This window comes from Larimichthys crocea, chromosome XIV (genome assembly GCF_000972845.2).
Source record: "Larimichthys crocea isolate SSNF chromosome XIV, L_crocea_2.0, whole genome shotgun sequence".
Lineage (NCBI taxonomy): Eukaryota > Metazoa > Chordata > Actinopteri > Sciaenidae > Larimichthys > Larimichthys crocea.
In genome coordinates, this window is record NC_040024.1 from 7,828,169 (window position 1) to 7,840,756 (window position 12,588).

Here is a 12,588-nt window from a genome sequence, read left to right on the forward strand (position 1 = left end):
GCTTGCAATGATGTCATTTTGCCCTGTCACCTTGAACCTCCCATGGACGCCAGTTCTGAGACAGTTAAATGGACCAGACCCGATTTAGACCCAAAGTACGTCTCTGTTTACTTTCAAGGCCAACAAGTATACGAGACAAAATCTATCTTATCATAACCGCACCACCATTTTTCCGGATGAACTGAAGAATGGGAACATCTCCATGAAAATCTCCAGAGTGAAACCTTCTGATACAGGAGAATATTTTTGTATCTTGGAATCAATGATGAAGGAAGCGTCCATCCAACTCACTGTTGGTAAGTCAGACTTGAGATTTTTTTGAAGATGTTCTACACGAGGTTTCTACCTCTTAAAGGAAGTTTTTCCTTCCTTCCTGTTTCTAATATAGTTTGACTGTGACACAAATCCAAATGAAGTATTTAATTCCTCCTCTCTGGTCATCAGGTGTCGTCTCCACGCCCGTCATAGAGTTTGTCTCCAATCAGAGCAGAGAGGTGGTTTTACAGTGTGAGGCTAAAGGCTGGTATCCAGAGCCTGAGGTGTTCTGGCTGGACGCCGAGGGAAACCTCCTCTCTGCTGGACCTACAGAGACAGTCAGAGGTCCTGATGACCTCTATACTGTCAGCAGAAGATTGACTGTGAGGAAGAGCGACAAGTTCATCTGTAGAGTCCAACAGAAGAACATCAAGCAGACCAGAGAGACACACTTCTATGTTCCAGGTTATAAAGAGTTCAAAATAAATTCTGAAAGCTCACCAGATGACCCATGTACTGAGGCTGAGTCAGTACCTCAGTGTTTAGGTTCGGCCTGAAATTAGTCATTTCTAAGCTGCCTCTGTTGACATAAATGAATGAAAAGGTCTAGTTTGATTAAATAACGTCATTCTGTTCTGTGTTGTATCATTTCAGATCATTTCTTCACGGTTCACTCGTCTTTGGGTTGGATTTGGATAGTTCTTGCTTTCGCTCTTCCCTCTCTTCTCTTGTTGTTCATTTTCTGCACAATTGAAAAGAAATGTAAGTTATTTTTTCAATTTCTTTCATTTCAATTTACTGCATATGACCTAAAACGCCATATAAAAAGCTCTCTCTGTAGCAGATCTTTAATATATCGTACATATTGATATTGCAGATTGTTGATTTCAGTCCAATTCACTGCCCCAATTGTGTTCTGTGGGTCACTCCCATCTTTGATCACCCACTCAACTATCTCTCTTCAGTGTGATGATGCTAATACAGACGTATAAACCCTGAAGAACATGAGCGCTGCAATTTTAACAGATTTCTTTCTATGTTGGCACACAGGCAGAAAAGGGAACCCAGAAAAGCAGAGAATATTTCCAATGGCTAGGTACTCTATGAGGCCCTATAATACACAACACGAAGCACAAACCATACAGACATCATGTTGACCTTCAGTTGACGGTTTAATATCAGAGGAGATGATCCATGTATTTGGCCATTTTTGGAGTACCTGGGAGGCAGCAGTGCTCTTTGCATGTCTGTGAGCCCTTTGTGTGTGTGTGGTTGCATTTTGGTAAAAAGACAAGTGAAATAAAGAACTGTGAACTGTAAAAAGACCACAGTGCCACCTTGTGGTAATATGTCTGTAATGCAGTAGGTTCTCCATCTCTCTGCAACACTTCAACTCAGCTGTTGTTGATGATTACTGTGAAATCCATCGCTCTGCACTTTGAAAGACAATTCAAAATAAATATTTATTTTCTAAAACACTTTCTCTTCCAATTCTTCCACCTTAGAAAAAAAGGTGTGGAGTCTACCTGTCACAAACTGATTAATGCTTTTCGTTGCGGTCACAGTGAAGACTTGTTTTCTTTGGTGCATCCGCATTCAGTGGCCAGGAATGTTGAGCCGGTTGCGGCCCGGTTTGCATGCCTGTTAATGTTGATGCATTTTACATTACTTCCGGATCCCCTTGGCTAACAGTGGCCCACAAGGCATAATCCCCATATTGTGTCAGCACCCACGCCCGTTGCACTGCTGCACCACAGCAACGCCCTCTTTGATTGCACGTAGGCTGATGTGGGAGTTCACTGTGGCACTGAAAGGGGAAAAAAAAGGAAAACAAAAATGAAAATCTTCATGTTGAAATAATTAGACTGACAAAATTTAAGAAGAGTCAGCAGCTCCCTGGCCACCTCCCAACATCATCACCCAACCCCGTCCATTAGCCCGGGAGGGTGAGGGAGGTGTCAACCACCACGTGCTGCCCAACCAGACAGGTTTATTAAGTTTCCACAAATTCTATGCAGAAAGGGTTTGTCAGAGCGATGTTACTGGGAGGTGGAACGGCATGCTCGAAAGCTGTCATACAAAGACATCACCTGAATGTCAGATGAGTCACAGTTTGGAAACAATGACAAGTCCTGCAGTCTACACAGCAGAAACAACAGTGTCAGGCCCTCGTTCCTTTAAGGATTGGACTGTATTTGAATTATAAAGCAGCCACTCTGTGTGTTTCTATCATGCTTCTGACCAAACCACAGTCATCCAGCCTCTTTGGTTTGATGTTGGAGTGTTTGTACAGCTGGTTAAGTTACAGTGGTGAAGGTGTGCATAGTGGCAGTTTGAAGATGGATGGGAAAGTCACTAAAGAAACTAAAGACAAAGAGATAAAAGAAAGTTAGAGCATCAGTTTAGCATGTAGCTGAAGGAAAACATTAGAGATGGAAGGGCAAACGAATAAACATCGACTTCTGCATTCTTTGGAGAAATGTTTTTCACATTTTGATTGTATTTTATTTTCTTCCTGTTTCTTCCTGTGATAACTTCCTTTTAGGGCTTTGTAATAGACTTGATGATTGCAAAATAAAACCTAATTGTTATCATGAAACCTGCCAAAGACAACGATGGTGCACTTCTACACCTCCATCACTGAGCCCATCCTCACATCCTCTATCACCATCTGCTGCGCTGCTGCCTCAGCCAAGGACAAGGGCAGGCTGCAGCGTGTCATTAGATCTGCAGAGAATCTTCTGTCTCTACAGGACCCGCACGCCTCCAGGAGTCTGAGGCGTGAAGGAGATTGTGGATCTTTGAGACACTCCCCTCTGGCAGGAGGCTGCGCTCCATCAGGACCAAAACCTCACGCCAACAAGGCCTGGCTGCTACATGTCACATTATCATCTACAAACTCTGTGCGTTACATCAATGCTCAGCCTTTATTTAGCATCATCTGTTCAATACCTGCACATTTAAAATATTGTGAACACTGTGAACTTTTGCACATTATGCCGGGTACTTATCTATTTTATTCTCCCTTCCCAGACAGCAGACCAACAATGAACCACTGTCTATCTTCTCAACAAGAATCATCAGCATTGATTCTCGCCTCGAATATTCAACCTGAACAAAAACGATGATCCTGATGGGATTTCAACCATGAATAAACTATGCCGTGCTATCTGGGTTATATTTTTTTAGAGAATGTTTGTTATGCAAGAATCAAACCGAAAACGAATTCCTCGCAAGTGAAAACGTGCTTTGCGGTGAACCTCTTTCTCATTCTGATTCTGATTAGGATGAGATTGAACTTGAATGTTATAGAGCTTTTCAAGGAATTGATACCAGCCTCATCCATGATGAAGAGAAACATGCATCGACCCCTTTAAGTACTTTGAACAACGGGAGTGAAGGAAATGGTCGAAAACAGAGGTCCTGGTTGCAACTTGAGTGTTCTGTCCTTGATGACCAGAAGTCCATTCCTCCATCCAGTTCCCGTGACCGCTTATCAGGGTCGTGGGGGGACTGGAGGGGGGACTGGGTGTAGATGCTCCAGGCAAGTCGCCAACGGCCGATTCTGAATGACCAATTTTCCGAGGAAGTGCATGTCTTTAGCCTGCAGAGAAATGACTGGATCTGATTTTATATTTAGATATTCAAACTCCAGTGAAATATATTCCTGACCCGGTTTGAGATTCATATTCTTTCCATTTCTACTAAGCAAAGCTTTATTCGACACTTTATTTCATAAAGTACAATATGAACAAAAGTTGCCACACCTTCCTTTCTGTACATTTTTGTCTAGAGATTCTTTTTCATGGATCGGGCTAGGCCTCTTTGTCCCTTTACAGCGCAATACTAATACAAAAACCATATAAAATTTCAACCTTATTGGTGGATATAAGAAGACTTTTTTGCTTTTTTGACTTATGACACAAATATCACGCACATGATACAGTGCAGAAAATGTTAGGGTTTGGGTTAGAGTAGGATCCATTAGAGGCCATAGCGTAGCCTGACATTCACTGATTGGCTGAAAAAAGTCATGTGATGTGATGTGGGGCACCAAAAAGCCCATGGAAGTGACCATATTTGGTTCCTCGCCCGATAAAGGGTTAAATGAAGGGAAATGTTAAAGAATAGTGTGTTTCAAACTGTGTTGGGGTTGAAGGTCCAAGTCCATCAAACAATTGTCAAGATGAACTGGAATACCAAATGTACGACCAGCCGTATTGCCCTGTGAGGTCAATTTTCTAATCCAGCACAGCACATATGGGGTTTATACATGGTTAAGCATATGTCTTGAGGTCACTGTGTTGAATCTTAGATTGTTATGGAGACACTGATTTCTTTTCCCTGCGATACAGAGCAGCGATATGTTTGCGTTTAGGAAAGCTGACGCCGTTCTGATCACTATTATGGTAACTGAGTCAAATGAAAATGTCAGATAACGATGTTGAATCATGAAATATGTTTCCTTGTTTGTGCACTAATGCCCTTTTAGGGTTATAGATCAGTTGTTGCACTATGCTGGGGGCGTAAAATGAGCCAGAGAGGACTGCTTCTTCAGAACCGAGGCGGCATCATGTCATGACAAGCATATTGAAAAATCTTCCATCCTCCTTGGCCAAGCTTCGAAAAACCTTTTCCACATAAGACGTCTTGGATTCTTTGGCACTTTCTGTCCCCTGACTGAACTGAGCGTTGATGAATGAAAGTTTCTAAAACAGGCAACATCAATACTTGACCTCACCAGCTGTCTTTGGGCTGAAGCTTTCCCAAAAGAGAGGAAGATGTTTCAACCCTTATGGTTCTGGAATACTTCACATTTATACTTTACATTCTTTACATACTAGAATTTTGTTTGTGGATGCTCAAAGTGATGATCTGCATCTCTAGATTGGGAAAAAATCGCTTCATACTCTGGGTGAACTAACCCTTTAAGTCGACACTAGCAAACAGCAGGAATTACTCACTCGACATGTATGGATTTTGACAGACTGCCACGGCAGAGGCTTGCAAAGTAATGGGGACACACCTTCCCCCGCTCACTACATGTTGCAGCAAGCATGACAAATCAATCAATGGAAAGCGACAGAGAGAGAGAGAGAGAGAGAGAGAGAGAGAGAGAGAGAGAGTGGGTGGGAGGAAATTGTGGGAAGAGGAAAGGGTAAAAAAAAAAGTATAGCATGTACAACAGATTCAGAACTCTTATCAGCTCGTCTTTCTTCTGTTGGGATTTACAGCCGACGACTTGGTGAGTCTGCCTCAGTTTTCTACCTCATTCATGAATCTGCATTGGTTTCTGTCAGTAACAACAACTGCGGTTACATCTGCCAACAAATCACTGCAACCTACAGTTACTGCTCCCACTGGGGGAGAAACAAGCAACGTTTATTGTCTGTTTTGAGCCTTTACTTTGCAATTGATCGCAGCTTCTGTTCGTCTTGACTTTATTGTTAATTCTATGGCAGTGATTTGCTCAAACATTAACAACGTGTCAGTTTGTGAAACTATGCGTCGTGGAGTTTCTGTATGATGTTTCTCTGTGGGGGAAACAGGTGTGTTTTTGGAAGTATGTGGATGAGTCACGCAGTGCACACAAACACACCTTTTTAGTCAGGCAGGTTATATAGTCTGTGCTCTGTTTGTGCAAATGATAATAAAAAGCATAAAAACAGAGGAAGAAACTTCCTATTTTTGTCTGTACTGTAAGAAAACAAACAAACAAACAATACCGCCAATGACCAAGGGGACAAAACAGAAAAGACGCAACATGACACAGACTTGTTGGTTATAGTTAGTATAATGTGTCACTGTCTGGGGCCATTGCGAAACAGTTTCACTGACTACTGTTTCTTTGACGCCACTTTCAATGTGGTTTGACCGGCTTTCAGTAAACACTGAGCCATGTGGTCACATTTATTTGTCTCTGTCTTCATTTGAAATCTGGAAATGTTCAAACGCTTTCATCCAGCAAAAGAAAAACCCAGTGGTAGAATAGAAACAACAAAAAAAAAAGTTACGTCATCAGCATAAAAAAGCATTTTCCTATGCATTGCTGTCAGTTTTTTATATTTTGTTCATCTTTTATTCAAAAATACTGAAAACCCTTTTCTATTTGTATACAGTGCTCCCTCCTTTACCGAGGGGAATATGTTCTAAAAATAACATGTTTTAAGGCCGTAAAACCCCTAACCACACACTTTTATACACTTTTCTCAGACAGGCATTAACATTTTCTCACATTTCGCTCTTATTTAAACTCTCAAAGTTCAAACTTTCGCAGATTTAACAAAAATAAGTACAATACTGTATTAGTAAATGAAACCAAAGATCAAAACCTGTTTTTCAAGGCCAAACATTTTTGACAAATTTCATTTTAATGATCAGTCTACGAGGTTTGACACATAAGAAATTATTACCAGTAACTCACGCGTGTTTCCGAACGCATTTTGTACAGTACTGCCTTAGCCAATCAGGACGCCGAACACAATGCGCATTCATACTGTACATTACGCTGTAAAAAAAAAAAGCATGCAAAATTACACAAAAAAAATACGCGAAACGGCGAGACCGCGAAAAAGTGAACCGCATTATACTGAGGGACAACTGTACTACACTATTTATTTATTTTCATTATGTATTGTAATTTCATTTTCTTTTGTTATATTGTTCTAATTTTGGTGTTTACATGTGATCTATAAAGTCATTTACTTAATTTTTAAATGTTAAAATAGTTATTCAGATATCTATAAATATCTATAAAATGATGTATGCATAGTAGTGGTATATTTGATATCTTCAGTGTTAATCTCCAATGTAGAATAGACATTGTGCCCAAACTTTTGATTGGTCATACGAGCAGTACTAAGAGTAGATAACTTTAAACAAAAACGTTTGTAGCTGTAACATCCCCTTGCTCACTACTACACCAGTTACACACTCATGTACAATGCAGTAATCCATAATCAAGCACGCAAATTGTCAGAAACTATAGATAGAACAGATTAGGCGAGCAGATGTGAATATTGGAACACTGGATAATTTCAGTGTCAGCAGTAAAGGGTGTGCTCTGAGATGAATACTCAAGATATGTCCAACAAGTGTTGACATGTTTCTTTTTAAAATATTTTTCCAGTGACATAATTATTGATAAACTATAATACTAATTCCAGGCTCATTATACCGGACATACAACAGACAATGCTCTTGCATGTCGTGTATGATGTATTGTAACTGATATAGCAATTCTTCTTTTTTATTTTATTATGGTGATATTGTATGTTTTTGTTGCACTTATCCCAAAGTCAGTTTGAGTCCACTGAAACAATTTAAAAATGAGTCACACATACATAATTTTATTTCTAAATATTGTCGCTAATATTAAACACAAATAAAAAGTTTCATACCCTGGGTACTATTTAGAGTTGGTTAGACATTTGTTTTGTTGGTGAGTATATATAAGTAGAGGACAGCGCTTATGATGTGCTTTTAATAGTTTGATTAAAAGTCTGATATGCTTGATGGATATAAACATTTTATTCTCCGTACATCTTAAGGAAGCAGACAGCTATCCCCGGCAGAGCCAAACATGGTGAAGTTGAATCTAAATTTGGAAACTTGAAGGGCAATTCATCACTGCACTAAAACTCAGCACTACATGGACAAAAGCATGTTGACGCACAAACTTTCCATCCATATGTGATTATTGCTCATCTAATTTCAGACTTAAAGACCAGTATGCAATGGAGGTAGATGAGGGTAAGGGTGACGTGCTATCAGGGCTTGGCATGGGTGAGAACTTGTAGCTTGGTATACCCTGGAAAGGACTCCATTACAATAGTCCAGGCGGGAGTTGATGGCTGGAGTGTGGAGATGTTTTTGAGGTGGTAAAAGCAGAGCATCATTTTTACTGATTCAACTTTTTTATCTTGATTTCTAAACATATTGTTGCATCTTTTGTGTTTTTTTGGCACCATAAACAAACTTCAGGCCTCAGACAGAACATATAAATCACAGTTTAGCTCATCACTTAAACACTGTGACTGTTGCTCTCGACTCGTGTCTGGTCTCGTTGTTCAGGAATTAAGAATCCCGGTTAAAACCTGTTACGCTTGCGCCACACTCCCACGCTCTCTGCAGAAATACATAAGCCTGCTGGTTTTGTCAAACGTAGACTGTGCCAGTAAAAACATGGAGTACGAGTCAGAGGTGAAAATATTAATCAGTCAGAAAATGGGTAAAAATCAGTTTGTAATAAAGTCGTGTCAGGACAGAAATGCCTCCTTCTTCTTCCTCCTTACTTGTCTACTTCCTCATATTGAGAATGAATTGGTTTCAAAGCATCGGTGTGGTACGAACATTTCTTTCTGAAAAAACAAAACAAACAGAAACAATGCTGTTCTCTCAGTCAAACCACTGACGAACCATTTTTCACATCATCTCTTTGACAGGTAACAAAAATGGCTGAGATTAACGCAACCTCCAGTCCAGTGGGAAATGTGACCATTTTGGATAGTCCAGCTGGCACCAGAATGGGTGCCATCATCCTGAGCCTTGTCTTTCTGTTGGGCTTCCCTGGAAACCTCTTCGTCATCTGGAGCATCCTGGCACGTGCCCGGAAGCAGTCCGTCACCACCCTTATCATCCTCAACCTTGCTATCGCTGACGGCTCCCTGATGGCCCTTTCCCCGTTCTTCATCGTCTACTTGGGGATGAAGACGTGGGTGTTTGGAAATGTCATGTGTAAGGTCCTCTTCTACCTGTGTCTGCTCAACATGTACGCTTCCATCCATCTCATCATGCTCATGAGCGTCTACAGGCTGGTGGCGGTGCTTTGGCCCCAGCGCCTCGGTCTTATCACAGGCCGGAAGACTGTATTGCGGGTGCTGGCGGTGCTGTGGGTGCTGGCGATGATCGCCTCTATTCCTGCGGCGATCTTCAGGGAGGTCAGGCTGAAGAACCAGGTTTCAGTGTGTGACTCATTCCACGATAAAGACAGCGATGTGAGTGAACTACCTGATTATATATACCCTTCATATTATCAATGGGCTAATGAATAACAATTCATTAGCACTTTACCACAGTTGTAGCCATTTAACGTCACCATTTCTATGTTGTTCAACCCACAGGTAAAGTAATATCACATTTTGTGGGCTCATATACGGTGGCCCTGAAGTGCAAAACACAACAGCAAATTCAAAAACACAATAGCAAATCGAATAACACAACAGCTCTACAAACAGAAGTAATAAGTAACACCAGATTTGTTTGTCTATTCAATGATTTATTTGGCTCCACCGACACAAATAGTTCTGCAACTTGACTGGCACTGCTCTGTTACCAGGCAACGCCTACATTTTTTGAACCATCAAGCAGGAAGCAGGAAACCAGGTAGTTAGGTAATCGCTGAAAAAATACCACTACACAAACATAGTAGATGGCAAATGACCAATGTTTTCCCATTGTCATCTTGACTTCTTGAGTTGTTGAGGCGACAAAAACCAACATGTGACTTTTGCATTGATATACAATTGTTAAAATGTCACATTTCTTAAAGGGAGCTGATTTTTATTGATATGGTTGTCTGACGTTGACTGCTGTTGGTTATTGGTTCGATTAATGGCTGTGTATTGATTGGCTGATGGTGCCTGAGCAGGTTTATTATAAGTTTCTTAAAACCAGTACGCAGGAAATGGTGCAAATTACTTTAAGGATCATCGAAATACATGCAAATCCAAAAACAACAACAATATATTTACCATAATAAAAGCATACAATTATATTGTCACTCCATCCTTGTTCTATCCCGCCTGCACAGACGGTCATCCAGTACATGTTGGAACTCGTGTTGGGCTTCTTCATACCCTACGGAATCATTGTCGTCAGCTACATATGCATCTTACGGCGGATACAAAAGACCAGGTTTGGCCGGCGCATTCGTAGTGAGAAGCTCATCTTGGCCATCGTGTTGACCTTCTGCCTCTTTTGGTTGCCCTACTACATCATCGACATGGTGCAAGTAAGTCACACATCCCGTAAGACATTCTTCCGAGTACCCATGTGTTTCTAAAATCATTGAATGTTTCGCTGTTATTAACTGACTGAATTATTTTGCCTTGTCCTCAGGTTGCATCGGCTTTGTGTCCGGATAGTACAGCTAAAGCCACGTAAGTGATGACACAAGAATTTTTATGCATCTAATTTTTACAGATGCAAACCAATCATCACCTTATTACAATTATTATTATTATTACTGTACCATGAGAGCCAGTTCAGAAGAAATGAGCCAAGCCGGTTGTCAAATTGGGTTGCTGAACGTGTCGCGAACAGTTTTTGAGTCGAGAGGTGAGAGGTTAAATATCCCAAGCAAGTTCTAGGAGGCGATTAGTCTATCTTAGCATAACAGAAGTTGAGACCACTACTCTGATTTCCAAAAATACAAGCACCAATCGGCACCTTGCTCACTTCTTAATACATTTTGTAAACCACTTACACAAAGTGAAAGTGAAAACAGTTTCTGGCTTTACTGGTTATGTTGCTACATCTCTATCTGGTATTTCTTGGCCAATGACAGCTGTGCTGATGATGATGAGTCTTGTTGACACATAACCAAAGTCTCAGGCACTTAAAACTTGTACTGTAACTTCCAGTCTTAACGCTAAGTTCTAGTTCTAGAGAGATGTATTGGTTTTTAATCTAGTATGCAAACAAATGCAAACATTTCTGTCGAATAAAAATCTCTTCCCCGCCCAACAGGTTGGAGAGGATATGGAAAAACTACCGTGCTGTCACCTCAAGCATAGCCTTCATGAGCAGCTGTGCCAACCCGGTGCTCTACTTCTTCGCAGGAAAGTCCTACATCCGGAGAGAGGGGCTTGCGTTTATGGCCCGCTTGTTTGAGGGCACCGGGATGGACTCGGCTAACAGGAAGAGCCGACAGAACAGCCAGAACAGCCGCGAGAAAGACAGAGACGCAGATGCTGTAATGTTAAAGGAAAAAGATCTAGACTCTGTTACCAACTCGAGCTCGGGTAAACCAGTAAAGAACGGTAAGTAGAGGACGCGAGATGCAGTGGATTTAAATCTTCCTCTGGAAGGGGAAAATTAAACCACTGAAGCACTGAAATCTCCATCGAGTCACATATTTGCAACAAAATAAAGGGTCCATCATGCACGGCTGGTTCCTGTCAGGCAAGAAAAGATTCTGCAGCACTTCAGGAACAGCTTCTGCACTAATGGACTCTTTCAATGGGATGTAACTTGCTGATCCTGGACATCCTAAAGTGACATTGTTGCATTTGACATGGTGGTTAAACCACACGACACACCTGAACTGTGTATTTGATTATACTTCAGAGTATTATCCAGGATGCTCACATTTCTCACCACACCAAACGACCCTGTTTAATACAAGAAACATCCCTCAAACAGAGGTGTGCCGTGTGTTTGCTGTACATGTTTTTTTGTTTTTTTAACTGTTAACTAACTTTAACTTTTTTTAAAAGATTTTTTTCTGTGGCGTTTTGTTTATGCACTGTTGTCAAAATGTTTGTAGGAAGAACAAAATGAACTGAACTAGTTAATATTATCATGCTTGAGTGACAATGTGACAATATTCACACCAGTGTGTTTGACTGTGTTACATTGTCTGGTAAGTTTCACTGTCTTTAAAGCTGCATGAATCGGTTTTGGTCACATGGGGGCAGTAAAACAATCTGTAAAAAACAATGTTGGCATCACTTTGTAAGATGAACGAGTCGGTTCAGACTTCCTGTTTCTCGTGTGGCTGGACATGAGAATAAATCCAAACTTTGACTTGTAAAATCAGAGCAATGAGCTGAAAAACACAAAAACACAAACTGCAGATGTTGGTGACAGTTTACAGATACTTTGATCATTTCTAACATTTCTAACATAAAAATATGAATCAGTGCAGTTTAAAGACAACAAGACAACACAACAAGGTTCTTTACAAAATGATGTAAAGCACCTTTTCCTGAGAATGAGATACATCATAACAACTTTGTTACGCAATTGGATGCATCATGCCTCTCATGCACGAAGTAACTTGAGAAAGATGAATCATGTTGAAAGCAGACGGTGCTGGTAATCAAAAAAGAACGTCTGACGCAAGAGAGGGAGAGCAGAAAGTGTAGATAATTCAGGTATGATTTAAAGCTCATGTACCAACAGGATCCTGGTAGTTTACAGGAATATCCACTCCCAAAGTTTCCCAACATTTTATGGCTCCTTACTGTATCCTACATTTCTCTGTCAATAAACTGTGTCGTCGCTGTCGTAGGTCTGTGATTTCCAGTTCAATCATGAAGCAGCACTAGC

The 12,588-nt window shown here is 40.8% G+C and overlaps 1 protein-coding gene across 1 annotated transcript; it reads left to right on the top strand.

Annotated features, from left to right (window-relative positions):
- The first annotated feature begins 5,371 nt into the window (after positions 1-5,371).
- ltb4r2a (leukotriene B4 receptor 2a) lies at positions 5,372-12,546 on the top strand. The gene is made up of 5 exons (XM_019260444.2): positions 5,372-5,500; positions 8,700-9,251; positions 10,067-10,267; positions 10,375-10,415; positions 11,005-12,546. Exons 2-5 carry the CDS (start codon positions 8,709-8,711, stop codon positions 11,303-11,305), a joined length of 1,086 nt encoding a protein of 361 aa, XP_019115989.1. The 5' UTR covers positions 5,372-5,500; positions 8,700-8,708; the 3' UTR covers positions 11,306-12,546.
- Positions 12,547-12,588: the final 42 nt, after the last annotated feature.